General features: G+C 38.8%; 1 protein-coding gene across 8 annotated transcripts in view; it reads left to right on the top strand.

Annotated features, from left to right (window-relative positions):
- RNF38 (ring finger protein 38) overlaps nucleotides 1-22,416 on the top strand; it is a 105,041-nt gene that overhangs the window by 55,604 nt on the left and 27,021 nt on the right. For 3 of the 8 annotated variants that reach the window (XR_009447664.1, XM_059657342.1, XM_059657343.1), the window contains exons 3-4: nucleotides 9,460-9,609; nucleotides 16,824-17,017. Coding sequence is in view for 7 of the 8 variants with exons in the window: in XM_059657342.1 (XP_059513325.1) it covers nucleotides 9,460-9,609; nucleotides 16,824-17,017 (344 nt within the window). In the remaining variant the exon portion in view is untranslated. Of the gene's footprint in view, nucleotides 1-913; nucleotides 1,158-1,387; nucleotides 1,672-9,459; nucleotides 9,610-16,823; nucleotides 17,018-22,416 lie in introns of those variants that run through there. The other 5 variants (XM_059657348.1, XM_059657349.1, XM_059657345.1 and 2 more) reach the window with 5 other exon arrangements.

Genomic DNA, 22,416 nt, shown 5'->3' with positions numbered 1-22,416 from the left:
TCTGATTCCCTAATCTTCTACCAGAAGCAGCCTGAGACCTAAACTGGGAAGGAGACTCGTTTAATGCCAAAAGAACTAAGAACCCGTTGTTTGTTTGTTTTGCCCCCCTCCCTTTAGACCACTGTAAAATATGATGACTATCCTTGAAGACATCATCTAATTCCTATCTGCCTAAAGCCCACTTCTTCCATAATGGTCCCTTGACTGCCATCCTTTTCTCCGATACCACTTAACTATCTTTTCCTTGTATTTATTGTGCTTTTTATGGAAGGTCTTACTTCCTCTTTTAGATCTTGAACATGATCAGGTTACCAAGCCGGCTTCAGCCTTCTTACCTCTCATTTCCCATTCTCAGCAAGGTCTGAATAACTGTCACTTTTTAATTAAGCCTTACAGTCAGGTAAGTTGGGTTCGAAAATGCTTGCTCCTTTGTGAGACACCTTCCTCTACATCAATAAAAATTCCTCAGGCCACATGAATATGTATTATGAATTTGAGTGAGCTCAGTCACTGTTTGACTATTGAGTTTTGGAGGTGGGAGGCAGGGACCAACAGCAACAATTTAGGGAGTGTAGGAATGGACAGAGCGAGGGAGGTGGGCTGAGATGGGGCCGCGGGGGCGGGGCTGCGCAGGAGCCCGGTTGCGCAGGGGCGTGGTGCGCGGTCTGTTGCCGGAACTAGTCTGAGTCGCCCGCAGCCCCGCCCCCTCCCCCTCGGGGTGGAAACAAAGGGGGCTCGTGCTGAGCTGAGGGGGAAAGAGGCGGAGCGTCTGTTGGTCGGTTTTGCGAGCTCCCTGGCCCGCTAGGTTTGTTCCCAAGACGGGGCGGGGCTGGGGTGATCAAGAACCCAGAAGGGGGAGGTCCGGTGCTGGGCGTCACGCGGCCTAGTGCGAGGGGCGTCGCCTGCGCGCGCAGCGGAGAGGAGTGCGCCGGCGCTTGGGGAGCTGGTCTTGGAGCCCTGCGGTGGGGTGCAGCGGGCGGGGCAACAGCCCGGCAGTTAGGGCGCGGGGGTGGGGAGCATGGAGACCCCGAGGCGTTAGCTGACTGTCAGCTCCGGGTGTGCAGCTGTCGCGTTTCCTGGCGCGCCCCACCCGTGTGATGGTACCGAGAGGAAGGAAGCGCCGTGACAGCGCCTTGGTCGGAGCCCGGGTTCCGGGGGTGAGGAGGCCCGGGGACAAGGGAGCTGGCGAGCTGGCCACTGGCTGGGCGAGAGGTCACAATAGGAGGCGGCGGGCCCGCTGGGGGCCACGGGAGCAACCCCGCAGGGCGGAGCCTTCCCTTGCAGGTACTGGGAGGTGCGGCGGTTGGTTCCCGCGCGAGGGCGGGACGGCCCTTAGGCCGTTGGGAGGCTTCGGGCTGCGGCCAGGCGGAGGTGTGGTGTCCGGTGTTCGCAGGGGCGCGGCCCGGCCGCGCTTTGTCTCCCGGGCGGGTGGCGAGGAGTGGGCCAGCCAGCCAGCAGGAGCTCCAGCCAGCTGCCCCTGGCAGATGGCCTCGCTCTCTGGCTGCCTTCCTGTTTGCCAAGGCGCAGGTGAAATGATGTCACCCAGGAGAACGTGGAACCAGTCGGAAGGGACCTTTCTCGCGTCCTTCTGCCACAGCGGGTTTCTGGACAGGCTGTGTTTTGCTCTCAGGGGATGAAAGTTCTTCCTTTCAGGGCTGAAGAATGAGAGAGGTTGGTTTTGAACCGGGAGTTTTCAGATGATTCAGGGCTAAAAAATAAAGTTTACATTGTTGTGTGTAAGACTTGAAAGGGACCTCGCTTTTTCTTTGTGCTGCAAAAATGATGTATGCCGATACTCAGAAGTTAGGCATGCTAATTCTTCCATCATAAATAGAAACATGAATACTTAACATGTAACTATTGCTAAAATCATATGAATGGCATTTTTTTCTTAAGGAGGCGCACTTAATGTACGAAAATGTAAGTATATGTCTTTTTAGAGCCCATTTGGCCTTGATTGCAGTATAGTTAACACATTTATCACAAAATTCCTTTGAATAGCAAGCAGCCCTGGTAACTAGGCTTAAATTTTTTTTAATCCATTCACACAGTTTTTATGAAAATAAGGATCTAGGGACAGTTGGAATCAAGGTAAAATGGTTCCTGTTTTTGGAGAATACCGTCTAATAGAAATTGGATTTATATAGAAGTGACAACACAAGAACAAATGTAGGTATCAGATCAGTGGCAGTGAAGCTAGGACGTACTGCAATCAAAAAATGAAATTAATAACTGGATTTTCCCCTTTCTCCAGTTTTTGCTGGCTTAATATCTCACTAGCATAATACCTCTCATTTTTTGAAAACCTATTAAACCTTCAGTCTATTTATGGTAGGGCTTTGATTTTAAGTTGATTTTGATCATTTTCTGTAATGCCTATTTCCAAGAGAATTTGTGGCTTTTTAGAATCTATAGTTGAATCAGTTTTGCCAACAGACTAGCCATGTGAGCCTCGGGTCTTCATCTGTAAAATATCAGAGTTTATTTTAAATGATTTTTGTGGTTTATCTACCTTTGATATCTTTTGTGATTCTAGAAGGCAGTTTGTGATTCTATATTTGTGAAGTTTATATACCCATTTGTTTTTAAAGCTAAATTAAGTTTGCAAGTGTTGATCTGAATAAAAATTGGGAATTTACTAGAGTAGCCTGATTTTTGATGAAAGGTGGACAGAGCATGTTAGATATAACTAAGTCTGATAGCATCATAATGTAGAGTGTAGTTCTATTGTCTCTTTGCCAACAGCTTTGGGTCAGACTTTTAGTTACATTTTATTTGTGCTCACTTTTTACTTTTTTCCAAGGCCATAGGTGGGAAGCATGGCTAAAAAATCCTTAGGTAAAAATCTCCAAAACGATTGATCAGCATGGAAAGATTATTGATCAAGATTATCTTTGTCTTCTAATTCCAGTCTATTCTATCTATTTCTCTCTGTGCTACCCCAGTTTGGGTTAGGCCACCACCATTATGTAATTCATTTTGCTGGGAAGGTAGTTCTTGATTAGTCCTATGATTATTCTGTAATGTCTAGGTCTACTTACTGGTTTTCTGGTTGTTTTCATATTGCCTCTGTTCATTTTCACTTTTGTGCTACTTCGGTTAATTCATGGCTTGCTTTATTTGAGAGTGTACAGATTGTAAATACACATTTGAACCCAACAGGTCTAGTTCATTCAGCAAATGTTAAGTTCCTATATCTGATATTGTCTATCTGGAGGAGATAAAGCACACATACAATAAATTAGCGAGAAATTTGAGCAAATAGATGAAGAGGGGCCATGTATACAGCCACACACACACAGATATCTTTTCATGCTCCTTTTTTTTAAGGATTTAAACACTTTTTCTTCTCCCTCTATTTGAATACTTTCCTCTAACCCAGTGGTTCTCAACCTTCCTAATGCCGTGACCCTTTAATACAGTTCCTCATGTTGTGGTGACCCCCAACCATAAAATTATTTTCGTTGCTACTTAATAATTGTAGTTTTGCTACTGTTATGAATCGTAATGTAAATATCTGATATGCAGGATATAGTTAGGCGACCCCTGTGAAAGGGTCGTTCGACCCCCAAAGGGGTCGCGACCCACAGGTTGAGAACCGCTGCTCTAACCCCTTTTGTTAGGGGGCCCAATTATCTTCATTTATAGTTTCTGTTGAATTGCTTCACTAGACTGAATATCTTTGAGGGCAAGGACTGTTTCTTTTTTCCCATTGTATTCATAGCATTCCCATTGTAATACATGGTAAATATGCAATAAATATTTGAATTATTTTTATTTAATAAAAATCATAAAGAGCTTAGTCACACTTCATCTTTTCAAATACACACACAATTTTTGTATTAATTTGAACTAGTCATGGTCTGGACTTTTTCCAAATCCATGTAATTCTTAGAGCTAAATCTTGAAGAGTTAGCAATCTACTAAGAAGTTACCAGTCCAAGTAAAATTATTTCAGACACATTTCCTTGAGGGGAGAATAATCTTTGTATAGGCAAATCTGGATTTGTGGAAGGGAAGGAAAGAAACAATTTATGAAAAGAATGTGTAACTCTTAATTTTTTCCTAGTCTTTATGTCCACTTTCTCAATACATGTAATATGCCTGCTTTCTTCCCCCCTCATTAATTTATGGGAATGTGGTGTGGGAGAAAGGGTAGAGTGGAACCTTCCCACTACTTTCACCAATCCTGGCTCTGCTCTGCTTCCAGAAAGACATGGACCCTTAACTCAAGAATGGGAATAGTAGTTTGTTTTTAAAAAGGATTGCCCCAGTGCTTGACAGCAATGATTCCCTCCCACCACCCACCCTGTAGGTAGTACCAGTCCTTAAATGATTTAATGACTGCATAATAATCCACCAAGCATGGGTACCATACTCTTATTTAGCAAATAACTTATTTGTTAAACATTTAGGTTACTTCTAGTTCCCTTTTAAATGATTGATATTAATGTGCTGTGATGAACATGTTTTACATATGGTTTTTCCCATGTTTTGGAGTATAACCTGAGAATTTATCAGAGGAAAATTACTGATTCAGACTTTTGAATTGTTAATAAAATCTACCTGATAACTTTCCAGGTGATTAACATTTGCCACCCTGGAAACAGTGAGACTATTTGGATAATTTGAATTTGACCTCTGCATTTTTAGATACGCAGACCTGGCTGGACCTTACAGAGTAAGTAAGTAAGGGACTTGGAGTCAACACTAAAAAAGACTCTTCAACTTTTGTTTTGTTTTTCCCTTCTTCTATTAGGCTATGTTTTGAGTGCTGCTGACCAGTTGGTATTATAGCAAGTAACAGTGAACAATTTTTTCTTTCCTCTAGAGATTAATGTGGCTATTTTGGAGAAGGCTATTAGGGCTTTGAGCACTTTATTATGTAGAAAGCACATTACTTAATACACCTGCACATCCTGTGTCTCAACCTTTATCAGAAAAATGTAAATGAATGAAGAAGCAAGCTGTATTCACAAGCTATTTTGGAGGAAACAAGTTATGGCACAATATCTGGACCTAATTTCTATGTTATTTTTAGCACAATAACTGATGATAATTACCACACCCTCTAAGACAAAGGTTAAATTCTTGATTATATTATGGTGACCAATCAGGGAAAGGCCACATTAAACAAAAGATAAACAGAAGATGTCTTAAAATAGTAATGTGTTGGTACTCAAAAGATTAAATTATTTTAAATAACTTTTCTTTTTGTGAAGCATTGCTTTTCTTAGTTATGCTGGGTGGATTAGCCATGCAATTATCTATATATATAAAAGCCTAATATGCAAATTGTCCCCTCAGGAGTTCTACCAGGAGTTTAACTGCTCACTATGATGTGCGCTGACCACCAGGGGGTGGCGTGGAGCAAAGGGAGGCCCCAGCCAGTAGCTAGAAGGCCTGATTGGCCCTGATGGCTGCCAGGCCTAGGGACTCTACTTCTGCATGAATTTCATGCACTGGATCTCTAGTATTTAAATAAACATTAAATGCGAGAAGTGTGTGAGTTGCAGGTTTAATCCCATCTCAGGGATGTTCTCTTGGCATGAATCTTTAAATGTAAGTTGTATTCTGGGGAAGGTTAAAGTTACCATGTCTTTGTAATGTTCAACACTTGCATGTTAGAGAAAAGTAGAATTGTATCAATTTTCAGATATAGTATAACCTCAGTAATTTTTACTGAGGGAGAATTAGAGCAGTAATGGAAATTTATGTCAGAAACAATGTAGAAGGAAACAAATATATTTAAAAACACTTAATTATAGCCCTAGCTGGTTTGGCTCAGTGGATAGAACATCAGTCTGCAGGCTCCTGAAAGGTCCTGGGTTCCATTTCAGTCAAGGGCATGGACCTCAGTTGCAGGCTCAATCCCAGCCCAGGTGGGGCACGTGCAGGAGGCAACCAATGGATGTCTCTCTCAACATAGTTGTTTTTCTTTCTCTCTCTGTCTCTTCCTCTCCCTTCCACTCTCTCTAAAAATCAATGGGAAAAGTATCCTCTGGTGAGTATTAGTCCCAAAAAAACTAAAACAATATAGCTTTAAACAGGCCTTGGGGAATAATTGTTAGTTACTAATCCAACTATATTATAAAGAAGAGTGTTACTTTTAAAATTCTTAAACCATAGGGTGGTTTTGTAGGCTCAGTATGAACCTTAGAGGAGATGGGCTTGCCTTTAAATTTTAGCTCTTAGTATTTATGTGTGGCTTTAAGCAAATCAACTAATCCTGACTGGCAGTGTGTAAAAGATCAGAGATTCCAGTTCATTTGAAGTTAGCTATTTCAAGATTAAGATTTTTAAAACTGCTTATTGCTTTACGATGTCTTATTTACATCTTTCATAATCAAATTAATATAGCTAAAATTCCAGATAAGAAACTTTCCTTTGAATGTGGTACAACAATTTACATATATAGTGTTAATTTTCTATTGTGTAATAAATTACCACAAATTTAGTAGCTTAAAACACAAATCCGCCGAAACCGGTTTGGCTCAGTGGATAGAGCATCGGCCTGCGGACTGAAAGGTCCCAGGTTCGATTCCGGTCAAGGGCATGTACCTGGGTTGCGGGCACATCCCCAGTAGGAGATGTGCAGGAGGCAGCTGATCGATGTTTCTCTCTCATCGATGTTTCTAACTCTCTATCTCTCTCCCTTCCTCTCTGTAAAAAGTCAATAAAATATATATTTTTAAAAAAACACACAAATCTGTTATTTTACAGTTTGCCTGGATCAGGAGTCCTGGTATAGGTTAGATGTGGGGCTCTCTGTTTAAGGTCTTACCCCAGGGGAGCTGTGATTTCATCAGAGACTTGATGTCCTTTTCCATGCTTAATGGTTGTTGGCATAACACGGTTCTTCTGATGTTTCTTGCTAGCTGCCTGGTGACCCCTCTCAGCTCCTGACCCATCAGGTCTCTCCCTCGTGGCCCTCTTAATGTGCGTTCTCACAACATAGCAGCTTATTCTATGGGTGTGACAGCAGAATCTCTTCAGGAAGGGATCTATTCCTCTTTGAGGGTTTTCTTTGATTAAGTCAGGCCTTCCCAGGATAATCTACCCTTTGTGATTGATTAAATCAAACCAACCAACTTGGAATTTTAATTATATCTGAAAATCCCTTCATCTCTGTGAAGGAGTTTGTATAATTTAGGTCATGTGATTTAACCTACTCATGGGAATAAAATTCACTGTATTTCCAGTCCTACCCATACACCAGGGAGGGAGGGATCATACTATGTGCACTAGAGGTGGGAGTCTTGGAGGCCATCTTAGAATTCTAATGGCTCCCCAACACACACACATGACTGTGCCTGATTTTATCTTATCCAGTGGGGGCATCTGGTTTTTTTTCAAACGCATCTATAATTTTTGTCCCAGATCTGTATTAACTATAGGAATTGAATATAGCTTTTCTCCATTGTATTGTTTGTCCTCCCTTTTTATAGACAAATAGAGCTTCTGACCAAAAGATACTGCGGGTAGGAGAGGACTATGCTTCAAAATTATTAACTGTGGCCCTAGTGGCCAGGGTTTGCCAGTTTCAGTTTTCAAAGGAACAAGAATTAAGGAAAAGGAAACCTGAGTATCTGATTTTGTTATCGCAGTCAGCTACTTGGAGGAGCAGTTTGTAAGAGTGCTATTCATACAGACTACTTTAGGTATGATAGTTGAAGGCAGATGGCCTTATTAAAGTAACTCTTCAAAGATACTTTGTAGATTATAAGCTTAAGAAGATTGCCAAAAGAATGTGAAATTGACATAAAGGAACTGACTGTTTTGAGAAGAGGGGAGAATTGCCAAAGTGGTAAAAAGAATGCCTTAGATTGAGGAGTCAGGAATTTGAAATACATTTTCTCCTATGAAATTTTTTCTTACTCTTACCTTCAAATAAACCAAGCTCCTACTTGTATTCTAATTTTTTCCTGTATTATGGCATTTTAAACATTATCCTGTAGTTGGCTACTTGCATCCTTTTTTTTTTTTTAAACTAGAATAAGCTTTTTGAGGGTGGGATTCTTGTTTTAGCTTTCTTCCTAACATAACTCTTTGCTTACAGGAGGCAGTCAGTAACTGTTCCTTGATTCAGCAATTCGTACTTCATCGTAGTGGTGAAGGATATTAGCACATTCATGTTTGTAGTGCAGAGATAAGCTTTAAATTTATGTTTAAAACATTTTGTGTAGAAATACTAATGAATTCTAAAGTTACTGCCTGCAAGTGTTTCGCTTTTACTCCTAGGAGGATCTTTGGAAATAATTTTCCTTCTAACCAACAGGCATGGTTATCTATTTACCAGGCTGATAACAAACCAGAAACAAAAATTTATAAAAGAACCAAGTAAGTTGATTATATCAGGATTATTAATAGCTAGCAAGCCACTTCATGATCTGTTTCTGCCTTGCTCTATAGCTACTTCCTTATTGACCAGCCATACTGAACATTTCGTAGTTTCCTGACTGTCGCTTGCTAGTTATCCTTTCATAGCACCTGGTATCTATCATTATCAGAGAAAGATGATACTCTTTATATTGTACAGTGATTTGCTTTATTTTCATAGCATACACTTCTTGAAGGTAGTAAACCATGCCTCTTTTTGGTTTATTGCCTCTCACAGAATAGATACTCATGTAAGGGAATGAATGAGGCAGCGAAGAAGACTAAACACACATGGTCTTCGGTGTACTGACAGGCAGGTCCACAAACCCTCACCCCTTAGGGGGAAGTTCACTCCGCAGCACAGTGGAACAGGTGATACTCATGATGTTCATGATTTAAAATGCTACAGATGAAGTATATTTACATATGAGTCTGAGAGGATTAACCTGAAATCCAGTCATGAATTTAAAACATGCAGTCATTTACTTTGGGGCTTATGATCTGGCCTTTTATTCCTTAGGAAAGTTGCTAGGTTTGTGTTGAATAGAGGTGAGATTACCATGGTCTTGTTTTTTATGCCTATGATCTCTATAGAAGTTTTGCCACAAATGTTCTGTAATTGTCTTCTTTTGCACAGTCATTTGGAAGTTTAACTAAAAAATAAAATGAGAAAATATATTGATCTTAGTTCAGGTGGACACTTATCTTTCAGTACATAAGATATATAATTTTTTACCTCAGTTTTTCTTAGCATAAAGTCTTGTCTGTATCCTTTAGGATTTCAGAATTAATACCAACAGAAAAGAAATCAATAGAAATTATATGGGAAAAATAGGAAGGAGTTTGTGTTCTTGAGCAGTGCTGTTGTGCCTTAAAAGTTTTTGTAAGAGAAATCCATTGCCAGAGGCAACCTTTGCTGACCTTAGCATTTGTTTTGATGTTTAAGGTTAATTTTTAATTTTTTTCCAGTCTCTGCTAAATCAAATTCCTAGAAAATCCAGACTATCCTTCATAGGCATGATTCTCCACGTTGGTGCAGCTAGCCATGAACTATCCTTTTCTTCTCCCTCTTTTTCCCAGATATCTCCCGGGGCCAATTCAGCACCTCTACCTGGCCATCCTAACAAGGTGATTTGTGAAAGGGTGAGACTTCAGAGCCTGTTCCCTCTCCTCCCAAGTGATCAGAATACTACCGTTCAAGAGGATGCTCACTTCAAAGCTTTCTTCCAGGTTCTTATATATTTACCCTTTCCCTACATAGGGCTGAAAATCACAGATAACATTCTAGGTTGTTTCTAGGAAGACTTGAAATAAAATTCTCAGTATCTTCCCTCTTCTTATTTTCTGTTCTGTGTGGGAATAAGTATTCTTCTTAGAGGACTTCTTTAATATAAAAATTTCAGCCTGCTTTTCTGAAGAATGTTTATCTTCTCTTGAGCTGCTGTTTATTTTTTGACCATTTATATTCTTATTTTTTTATCCTTTGGTCTTAATCACTTGTCCTAATAGGCCAAATTCTGTAGGCTAGTAGAAAATATTACAGAATATGTGAAATTGTGTAAGCAAGGAAAAATGAAAGCATATAACATTTTTTTAAAAGCTGTCACTAATTTGCTTAGTGCTCAGAGTTATATAGTAATGCATATTTTAGAGAGAAAACATTGTTAGTTGCCATCAGTGAGTTTTGATACCTGTGGGTAAAATGTGATTTAAAATTTTGTTACATATTAAATGAAAATGAGATGTGAATGGATTGAAATCATTGTTATTAACAAAATTACTAATGTATGCTCATATATATATGCTCATTAACTACTAAACTTTTAATCCATTAATCCATAGGTACCACAAAGGAAACTCAGTTACAGAATTGCTTCTTGTTTGCTAAGGTTTTGTGCCAATGTGCCCATGTTATGTATTTGTACATGTGTATATAAACCTACTGAGGTAGTGAGAGTTGCTAATAAGGCTAGAAGTTTTACAAAAAGCCAGCTCATTTTCTTTTTATGTGGAAGTGACAGGTTGCAGCTTGGGACTACATAGTTTTGAAAGAGAAATGTGTGACACATTAAATTGAAGAGGTCGAATTTCTGAGGCTAGCTGTGTAGGTGATTCAGCATTCTTCTATCTGATATTCCTTGTTGGAATTTGTGCCAGGTTCTTTGCTTTGCATGTATTATCTCATTTTGTTTTTAATCCTCATAATAAACTAATCATGGGTGGTTTTTCTAGATGAAGAAACAGGCTTGGAAAAGCACACCGATATGCCCAATTACATAGCTAGTTATAGGCAGAGCAGAGACTCAAATCCAACTTTTTCTGTTTCTTATCTACTATATTTGCCCACTTAACATATCAATAAGTATTTCTTTAAACACAATCAATAATTATTTCTTTAAACACAATGCAGTACATGTTAAGAGATATAGCTTTCTGTATTGAGCTGAATGGCATATTGAATGCCATTTTTGATATGGCATTAGACTGTAATACCTTGATATTTAGACCAGTAAGGGAAAAGTAACTTAGTACCTTCGCTACTGCCACCAAAAAAAGTTATGTGATGTTTTCTATGTTCTTTATTCTTTGAGTCTTCAGGCTTTAACTCAACATTAACTTTAATTTAAACTCAGAGATGCCAACTGCAATAGATTTACACCCATGTTTTGAAAATAAAACAGGACTTAGAGCTGATTCTATTTGGGTGTTGCAAAAAGGTGAAAGATATGTTACTTATGTCCTAATTTAACTTACATCTTATTTTTCTCTAATTTGAGAACAAGGCCCTCAGTGTACTTTGTCCCCAAAGGAGACTGGAGATTTTCTTTGCCCATTTATTGCCCTCCCCGCCCTCCCCCCCACTGTTGTGCATGAAGCAAAGGAGTATGTCCTTCTCACATCTCCTTTGAGATACTGTCAGATACCTTCAACTAATTTATACCAAAATTAGGTGTGGTTTTTTAGTTCTGATTATTCTTCTCATCCTTATAAAACTTGGTTGCCACATTAAAAAGAGACCCTACTCAGCTATGTTCTGTCCTCAGAAAGTTTAATGTATTCATGTTTTCTTACTCATGGCTTTTCCCCCAAGTTCCTGCCCTCCCAATTCTTTCTACCTTTCCTTCTCTTTGGAATACTTCATTTTAAACAGGTTCACTACCTCTTTCTTAAAGCACCTCTCTACTTCCTTATCTTAGCTGAAACTAGTATCTTTTCTAGGATATCATTTTCCCTGCAGCCTTCTCTAGGGAAAATGAAATTACTGATTTTTCCCATTCCACGCATGGTTTTGGGTATGTGGCTAATAATTGAAATGGTAACAGAGGAGAAGGAAAGTTGATAATTCTCCTGGATCCAGGCTTCCAACCCCAGTTTTTGAACAAAAAGCTCATCTTGGTTTTGATCTCTTTTGTCATTCATCTTCACAGTTTATCAGTTTTGTCACTGTCCTTGTTAGCTTCTTTTTTACTTGCTTGCTTTATATTGTATTATGTCTAGTAAATACCTTTCCAATTTTGCATGTTTTTCTAATTTTTAAAATTTTGAAATATTTCATATATGCAAGCTATAAAGTATACAGTAAACACATGTATAATTTTAAAAAAACACACACACACAACACCATCCAGCTTAGAACGCAACTGTTATCAATATTTTTGAAGTCTCCATGTGAATTATAACAAACTAGAGGCCCAGTGCACGAGCACTGGTGGGGGGCGTGTCCTATGGGGATTGGCCCGCTGTGGGAGTGCACTGACCATCGGGGGCAGCTCCTGCGTTGAGCATCTGCCCCCCTGGTGGTCAGTGCGCATTATAGCACTCTGGTTGTTCTGCCGTTGGGTCGCTGGGCATATATATATATAATAATAAAAGTGTAATATGCTAATTAGACCGGATGTCCTTCTGGACGACCTTCCGAACGAAGCTGGGGCTGCGAGGGAAGCCCGGGTCCAGGTTGCCAGAGGGAAGCCGGGGCTGGCAGCCAGGGGAAGGAAGACCTACTCTTGCACGAATTTCATGCATTGGGCCTCTAGAGTGTGTGTGTGTGTGTGTGTGTGTGTGTGTGTGTGTGTGTTTATATGTGCATGCTTATGGATTGTGGAACCACCACAATCAAGATGTGGAATAGTTTCATCAACTCCCAAAATTTCATTTCTTCGCTGTCAATCACTTACAGTTTTACAAATTAGCCGTTTCTGTATTACCATCCAATTTAACAACTGTGATTAAAGATAGTATGCTTTCATGAAATAATAAGGTACATTGTGGAAATTTTATGTCTGGCACAGTCCTTAATTTCAGAGATGTGTGTGTATGTGTGTATTCTAATGACAGCTATGTAATAACTTTTTTGTAAAGTTACTAAAGTTAACCTGGTGATTGAAATTTTGACAATTTATACATATGAAGAAATAAAGAAATTATAGACTTAATAAAAATCCAGCCAAAATATTAGAAATTTTTTATTTTAGAACTTTACAGAGTTATCCTTAAATTCATAAGGAAGATTATTAAAGAACTAGCTTCACATTGGTGAAATTTTAACTGTTGTTAAATACAGTGGATATTTTTCAGCCCTGATTTTACATGACACCTCAGTTGAATTCTTGTAACTCCTATTCATCTGGCTTCCACCACCATATTGCATTCTCCTCTCACCAACTAATTACTTGGAGCTTTTCAAGGTTTAGTATGGGCCTCTATTTTCACTGTATAAACTGTTTTGGGCGACTTTGTCCATACCTGCAGCTTCATTAACCTACCATCTATAATAATAAAAGAGTAATATGCTAATTAGATCAGACATCCTTCTGGATGACCTCCCGGACGAAGCCAGGGCTGTGAGGGAAGCCCAGGTCCCGGGTGCCAGAGGGAAGCCGGTGCCGGCAGCCGGGGGAAGGAAGGCCTACTCTTGCATAATTTGGAATTATTACATTTTGGACCTGCCATCATCCTGTAATTTCTTTTCACTTCTGTTTATTGGGTCCTTTATCTATACTAATAAAAGGGTAAAATGCTAATTAGACCAGATAGACCGGACGTATTACGGACGTCCTTCCTGACAAAAGCTGGGGCCCGGGCGAAGCTGCCGGGGTCCCGGGTGCCTGTGGCCAGCCAGAGGTAGGAAAGCCCAGGTCCTGGTGCAGGGGCCGAGGCAGAGGCGGTTAGGGGTGACCAGGCAGGCAGGCAGGCAAGCAGGCGAGCAGTTAGGAGCCAGTGGTCCCAGATTGCAAGAGGGATGTCTGACTGGTGGTTTAGGCCCTATCCCTGCAGGATCCCTGCGGGATCGGGCCTAAACCGGCAGTTCGACATACCCTGAGGGGTCCTGGATTGTGAGAGAGTGCAGGCCTGGCTGAGGGACCGCCCCCCCCCCCCGCGCGCGAATTTTGTGCACCAGGCCTCTAGTTTGTATATATTTCCTCACGTGAAAGAGAAGAGCTTGCTCATTCACATAAAATCAATCAAGTAAATTCCTCTGAACAGATATGTGAGAAGCAACTTGTTTTTCTTTTAATTAAATCTTTATTGTTGAAAGTATTACAGATGTCCCCCCCCCATTGACCCCTTCTACCCCCCTCCAAGGCCTTCACCACCTTATTGTCTGTGTCCATGGGTTCTGCATCTATGCATACAAGTTCTTTGGTTGATCTCTTCCCACCCACCTATCCTCCCCTTCCCTCTTGAGATTTCATAGTCTGATTCATGCTTCTGATTCTGGATCTATTTTGTTCATCAGTTTATTTTGTTCATTGGATACCACATATGAGTGAGATCTTGTGATACTTGTCTTTCTCTGACTGGCTTATTTCGCTTAGCATAATACTCTCCAGATCTCCAACAACTTTATTTTTTAAATCCTCACTCGAAGATAAGTTTTTCATTGATTCTAGAGAGAGAGGAAGAGAGAGAGAGAGAGAGAAACATTGATTGATTGCCTTTCATAGGCACTCCAACCAGGGAATGAACCCACAACCTGGATATAGGTACCCTAACTGGGAATTGAACCTGAGCCCTGAGGATGACACTGTAACCAATTGAGCCACACAGGCCATGGCGTGAGAAGCAACTTTGAATCTGGCAAGGTCATTGTTTTTGCCTTCACACTAGATTAATAGTTTGATTGGAGTATAAAACTCTATCATTTTCCCTCAGAGCATTTTTAGCTTTTGTTTTCTGTGGGAAGTCTAATGCTAATCTAATTCTTGTTTCTTTGTAGGTTACTCCCTCTTTCCTTTGTTGGAAACTGAGGATTTTTTGGTAAAGTGTTGCTCATTCTTAAAAAAAAATTGTTGCTCATTCTGACATTTTTAAAAAAAATCAAAATATCTAAATTTCAATGGTTATTTTATATTTTTTAAGTTTTAAGATGATCAGAACATAACTAAAGTTCATACTAAAATCAAGGGGTCAAAACAAGTATACTTGTAATAGCACTATTATATCTAGGGAGAAAGGGTTAGTGTGGCAAAAAGTTACAAAGAGTATATGGTTCTGAAAACTATTTTGTTTTAGTTACAATGACAAATTTGAAATAATATTCTTAAACATAGAAGGAAAATTATGTGGTTTTTGGAAATACCTCTGTTAAAATATTTGGAATGATCAAAAATAATCACTTAGCAGTTTGCTTCTTTCCTTTTAGTCAGTTCTGTTTTATGTTATCTCTTAAAATCTAATGTTGTAGTAAGCACCATATACTTACTGATTTTTTTGCTAGCAACAGGTACCAATTATTTTACAATCAAAAGTGCTGTATTACCCAAATAATTAGAAGTGGCCAAGAGTAGATTGAAGTTAGGAGAGGTTCTTTTAGGAACACAGCCTTAATCAGACTCTGAGTTCATTTGTAATTTTGACAGTTTTGGTGAGGCTCAATTGGGAAATTGAGTTGTGTGGGGGCAGTTAATTCAATGAAGTGATCCATACCAATTTTATAGCTAGTAAGCAATGCTATGATTCTTGAAAACTTGAAACTATGTGCCAGCATGTAACATATATAAGTTTTGAATCATCCATTCTCATGATCTATCTGAAACTCCATGTCTTTCCAAAAATGCTGTGACATTCTAGTTAAGAAGTGATAATCTAGATCAGCAATTTTTCATTGTTTTTCATCTCATGACATACAGGACCTACTTACTGAAATTCTGTGGCACACCAAAAAATACATATTTTGCTGATTTAATCTAAAAGTATAATTTTGATTTATTTGCACCGGACAGCTATTGTTGTATTGGTTGTTGTCATTTTTTAAATTTGACAATCTAAAGGAAGGAAAGGTCAGTGCCCCGACTAAATATCCAGGTAATGCATGTTTTAAAAATCATTGCGGCACACTGGTGGAAAATTGCTGATTTAGATCTGTTGACTATTTCTTTTTATCTGTTTTATATAAGCCTTATTTTATCCAAGTAACTTTTATTAAAGAAAATAAATGTAATGACCTTAAACAACAGAAATAAGGATGCTGAGGAGTGTGGTTTAGAATCAAGTCAAGGGCCTACTTAAATTATACCCCCTCCTAAATTGATCTCTCAGCTACAAATTGATTCCTAAAAGAGCAACTGTTAACTGATGGGAGAGCATAATGGAGTTTCTCAGTTGAATGGAGATTTCAACCCTTTGAGTGCCAACCAATATCCTAGGAACTATGCTAAAATTGCCAAGGCATTTTTGCTGATTTTACAGCAGTTTAGAAAAAAAATTATGAATCGCAAGTTAATGAAGTTACATATTCAATATCCTTTTTTTTCATATTCAATATCTTCCACAAAATCGTCATCTTCACAGCAAGAATTGACATATTTAGCAATATCACCATCACTAATAAAAGCAGACTTAGAACTGGACACTGCAGGAGGAACGCGATAGTGCTCCTAGCACTTTTGGCGAAGGACAGGAGGAGCGCGATTGCGCTCCCCGGCACTCAAGGGGTTAAAGAGATGGTTAAATACCATAAAATTGCTTATTACCCTATTGTGTACCTTGTATGTTGTTATTTGATGAATTTTATGATTATTTTTAAGAAACAGCTTACTTTTCATTTGATATTACTTACTGTTTATCTCTCTCCTCCTCTGTCCCCCAGAATCTTTTTCTTTAAAGGTATTTAATTTTAGTTAATAGTGTATTTTTCCCCTCCTTTACACTTGAGTGTAAATATATTTCAGCAGTTCTCAACCTGTGGATCGCGACCATCGGAAAACACATAGCATATCAGATATTTACGTTATGATTCATAACAGTAGCAAAATTACAGTTATGAAGTAGCAACGAAAATAATTTTATGGTTGAGGGTCACCACAACATGAAGAACTGTATTAAAAGGTCGCAGCATTAGGAAGGTTGAGAACCACTGATATATGTAAATATCTATGCATACACAGTAATTTAAAATCCTTAAAAGGTCTTATTTGGATGATTGATTTTTGTTGCATTGGCAGAGTGAAGATAGTCCAAGCCCCAAGAGACAGCGCCTCTCTCATTCAGTCTTTGATTATACATCAGCATCACCAGCTCCCTCACCACCAATGCGACCATGGGAGATGACATCAAATAGGCAGCCCCCTTCAGTTCGACCAAGTCAACATCACTTCTCAGGGGAACGATGCAACACACCTGCCCGCAACAGAAGAAGGTTAGTTGATTACAATTTATTTCTTAAATTTTCTTCCATTGGTAAATTTGTGTGTTATTTTCTGTAGGCATTTTATAAACACATCAACACATATGTACTTGTACACTCAGACATGAAAAATGATATTATAAGTTTAGACTTCTACATTAGATTGTGAGAATTTATTTAGCTTGTGGTCAACAGAAAAAGAAATTGAAAGAGGCTAAAGTGATTTACCTAAAATCAATTCATAACATTATATATTAATTCAATTACCTTATGATTGTTGAAGACTTTTTGCAGGCCAGCCTACAATCCTGAATATGGAAAAATGCATTTTATCATTCACAATAGGAAGAAGATTGAGGAGATCCTAGAAATGAGCTACCTCTTCTCCACTCTGTTGCTATTTCTTCTGTATCTTCCAAGGCAGTTGGGAGCATAATTAGCTTTCTTACAAAAGTGTGGACTCTTTCTATGAAGAGTGACTCTTTCTAAGAATGTTTACTTCAACTCTCAGTCCTCTCTTTCATGGGATTTGTTTGGCCTTTGCCTTTCCTTTCTAGGGGAATACATTTCTTCCTGAGCTTCTTCCTCTTTGGTTGTTGTCTAAGGTCATACGTTTCTTCTTCCAGTGAAATAGTACATCTTTACGGTGGGACAACTGTTTTCATGTTCCATTTGTTGATAACCTAAGAAATATTGTTAAATCTTGAGTTAGGAAGACTTTATGGATGGAATGTTTGTATCTCTTCAAAAGCCTAGGAATGCAATTGCTAGATCATAGGAAATGCTCTGGACTAGAAAGGGCGTGTTAGACGTGCCTGTTTCTGCATGGTGGTAGGAGCTAGTTCTGGGTTCTCAAATTGAAGAAAAGTATCATGCTCTACATTCATGGTAATACAAAGGAGGGGTGCGGGGAGCACTTACCTAGAAAACCAGCTACCCATAAGCCTGTATTCTACCTGGCAGTGTGTTACTCTCCTTAGTCCATTCTCCCTTTAATACTTCATTGTAGGCTAGCTATAAGCTTAGCTGCCAGATTTTCTTCCAGAAGCAGGCTGTGCAAATAGATGCAATATTCAACAATAGTCTAGCATAATTTAAACTACAAAGATGAACACACAGAAAGGAAATTACTAAACATTTGAGGAAAACCCAACTTGAAAGAAGAGCACTGAACTCAATAAAACAAATAACTTGAAGAAATGGAATGAACAAAATAGACTTAGAATAAGTGGAATATGAGAGAGATGCAAGAGCAGATTGATTTTTTAAAAATAATTTTATATATATTTTATTGATTCTTTACAGAGAGGAAGGGAGAGGGATAGAGAGTTAGAAACATTGATGAGAGAGAAACATCGATTCAGCTGCCTCCTGCACACCCCCTACTGGGGATGTGCCCGCAACCAAGGTACATGCCCTTGACCAGAATCGAACCTGGGACCCTTGAGTCCACAAGCCAACACTCTATCCATTGAGCCAAACGGGTTAGGGCGAGCAGATTGATTTTATAAAAATCAACTAAAATTCTTATTGGTAAAATTAAAAACTCAATAAATGGACAAAAGAAGTGTCTTCATTTATGGAATATCAAGTAGAGGAATCTTCCTAGACTGTAGTGTAAAAGGGCAAAATGGAAAATGTGGGAAAGAAAGTTTTTATATAGCCCTAGCTGGTGTGGCTCCATTGTTTGGGGTGTCGTCCCATGCACCAAAGGGTGTCAGGTTCGATTCCTGATCAGAGCACATACCTGGGTGGCAGGTTTGATCCCCAGTCAGGATGTGTGCGAGAGGCAACTAATCTCTCCCTCTCCCTCTCCCACCATCTCCTTCCCACCTCCCCACTCCTCTCTCTGCTTTCTTCTCTCCCTCCCTCCTTCCTCTTTCCTCCCTCTGTCTAAAAATCAGTAAGCATATATTTGGGTGAGGATTGAAAAAAAATTAAGGGTAAAATACTAGAAGAATAGAACTAGAATGTATAGCTTCCACACAATGAAACAGATAACAGCATACATAGAAAATTCAGTCCAACAGAAGGCAGGAGGAAACAGCTTTGCACTATTTACAAGTGATAAACCTAAAACAAAATGACAAAGTAAGTATCTATCACCATTGTAAAGTCAACTGAAAGAAATATTTGTCCATCTTTTATCACTATTTCTCATTTCTAAATTTTTCTCATAGTTCTTTCTAAATGTTCTATCACAAAGACGCACAGAGATTTAATGAGAGGAATACAGGAAAGATAGGAACCAAAATCGTAAAGGGACTTACATGTCAGAATGAGGACTTGGATCTTAATTTGTGTTTGGTTTGAGAGTTATTGAAATTATTTTAGAGCAGGGAAGTGAGAGTAAGAGCAAGTGATAACAAAATGAATCTAAAAGGGGGCTCTTAAAGTGTATAGGCAGGTTGAGATTTTTATCAGGAGATGAGTGAGCATATAGAATATATATTAAGAATATATAGAATATAAAGCTTTCACATCTTAACATCAAATAAAGACTTAAAGATGATGCTATATCATAATTTAATTGAAAAAATTTTTCTTCTTTTTTTGTGATACATAAAACAGTCCTTTAAAATATTTTTGCAGGTAGCACCCATCTAGTTGCTATATGGCAGTGGTTCCCAAACTTATTTGGCCTACCGCCCCCTTTCCAGAAAAAATATTACTCAGCGCCCCCTGGAAATTAATTTTTTTTTAAATTTTAATAGCAATTAAACAGAAAGATATATGTATTAATGTTTCTACCTTTTTCGTAAAATATAGTAAAGAAAGGTGTAAATTAGAAACATTGAAGTTTGAAATTATGAAACTATTTATTGAACTCAGAATAGAAAGGTAATACAAAAAAAGTTAAAACAAATGCACCTGTGGCCATCACCGCCCCCCTGGATCGCTGCAGCGCCCACCAGGGGGCAGTAGCGCCCACTTTGGGAATCACTGCTATATGGGATACTTGCTGCTGTATTCAGAATTACTTAATTAAAGCCAATTAGCTCTTCAAATCCTATATAATAAAAGGCAAATTGTCCCCTCGACCGAGAGTTCGACCAAGGGGTGGGGCCAGCCCGCCAACTGCCCACGGCCCCTCCCCCTGATGGGGCGGGCCAGCCAGACCCCACACATGCATGAATTTGTGCACCGGGCCTCTAGTAAGTAATTAAAATAAAATACTGATACAGATATAAAGATATGTGCAAAATACATGAATTAGTATGCATGGGTAAAATTTCTTTTATGTTCTCTTAGAGACTAGAAACAGTGGTATGACTCCCATGTAGCATTGAGCACACCTAGCTTCAAAATATCAGCCACTCTGCAATTAAAGATTCCAAGGCTCTTTGGAGACCCGGTTAATTCCAGAACTGGTGTAGGGAAAATATAAGATAAACCGCAGCATATTGTGGTGTCAGATATTAAGGAAGTGCTCAAAAGGATAAGGACATAGTGAAAGGTCACAGGAACTGAACTTGAAAGTGCTCCCATTGGATAAAGTTGAAAAACTTTGAACAACAAAATAAAACGGTAGTGTATATTATAACCAAAACTAGAGGCCCGATGCATGAAGATTCGTGCAAGAATGGGCCTTCCTTCCGCTAGCTGCCGGCACTGCCTTCGCTCCAGCCTAGAGCTGCCTTTCCGCCTTCCCATGCTGCCCAGAGGCCCGGAGTGGCTGGGGCAGTGCGGAACCTGCCGCTGGCTGCTCAGTGCCTGTGTGTGCAAATTAACCTACCATCTTTGTTGGGTTAATTTGCATACTCGCTCCTGATTGGCTGGTGGGCATTGAAAAGCTGCAGTCAATTTGCATCTTTCTCTTTTATTAGTGTAGATAATAAAATAAATATCCATGAGCACATGATTATAAATAACAGTAAACAAATATATGGGAAAGATGTGACAGCTGTACCTTAAAGAACTCCAATTAATACATGTATAAGAAATAAGGGGACTAGAAAATCACTATTAGAATACCATAATGATTATTGACCATTCATTCATACATGTAAAATTATTGACAAACTTTCAGTAGAAGCAGGTTAGTAGTTACGAAGGAAGAATGGTTTTGTAGGGGGTGTTGGCAGACGCCAAGTTAGCCAAGTGGTCAATGATATATAAATATATACCATTGATACATACTGATGTACTATGCTCCTTACTATGATGTATTGAAAGAGCATGTCACCTCTGTATCCTGTCCAGTAATGCATAACCTCAAGCAGATCATGAGAAAACATCAGACAAACCCAAGTTGAGGAACATTCTAAAGAGTAAATGTCTGTGTCTTCAGAGGTTTCAAGGTCATGAAAGATAGAGTGATAAAATGTGACAGATTGGAGAAATTAAGTTAGGAAACATGAAAACTATATGCAATAATAAGATCCTGCCTTGGATTTCAAAACAGTGATCAGGGCCATTGGTGGATAAACTGATAAAATCTCAAAACATCTTGTTCATTAATTGATGGTGTGATGCTGAGGTTTCTTTCTTTTGATGATTTTTCTAAGCTAATGGAAGATATTAGCATGAAGGAATGCTGGTTGAGGGTTTTGCGAAACTATATTAAAGTTATCTCAGAAAAAACATTTTAAAAGTGAGTTTAAGGTGGATGGCATCTTAAATTCAATGAAGTACAATATATAGGTTTTGAAGGGAAAATGCAAAAAAAGAGATATGCTAATAAAAATGAAAGAAGCAATTCATGTAGCAATAACCTGGGCGATGGTATCAAGAGCACTATTGAGTTAATGCCACAAAGGAGTGTTCTTTGTTTACTCTAAGATTGAGCAGTTGGGAGTGAGAGGAAAAAAATTTAGAGGTGCAAAGTGGGACAATTGAGAGAGAGGTGACCTGACATCAATAAAGATTGCTGAGGTGGCTGTGCAGCTGTGTCTATGAGGGGGTTGTTTAGCCTCTGTTACCGATACTGAGTACATTATAATGAGACCTGCTGCTTTTTCAAGTTGCATTGGTGCTGAGCCATTGTAAAAAGCAGTTGAAATAAATTGTGGAATTATAGGAAAATAGAAAATGAAAGTCTAGTCAAAATACTTGTTAAATTTGTGTGAAACTATGTAGATGACTAGTGCATGGAGAGTAAAAGTGATTTCCTTCAATAATCAGATTCTAACTGAAAATCCTGTGTATTAATGGACTATTTATCTGACACTATCTCCCAGTCATTTCCATTCTCAGCATTTACTCAATTTTGTTATATTTGTAGTTGTCAATAAATGTTCTTTAGTTATTTCATGAATTTTCTACTTATTTTAAAAATTGTCATTTTGGGCATATAGGAAATATATCTTTCTGTATGTTTTAGACAAATGTAAAAGTTCCCATTAGGCATATGTGAAATGAATACTGACAAAGGTATATGCAGATTACATTTTGTTATATAATGCTTATAA

Source organism: Myotis daubentonii, chromosome 11 (genome assembly GCF_963259705.1).
Source record: "Myotis daubentonii chromosome 11, mMyoDau2.1, whole genome shotgun sequence".
Taxonomy (NCBI): Eukaryota; Metazoa; Chordata; class Mammalia; order Chiroptera; family Vespertilionidae; genus Myotis; species Myotis daubentonii.
Note: the sequence above shows the minus strand (reverse complement) of the source record. Positions and strands in the feature narration are given on the sequence as shown.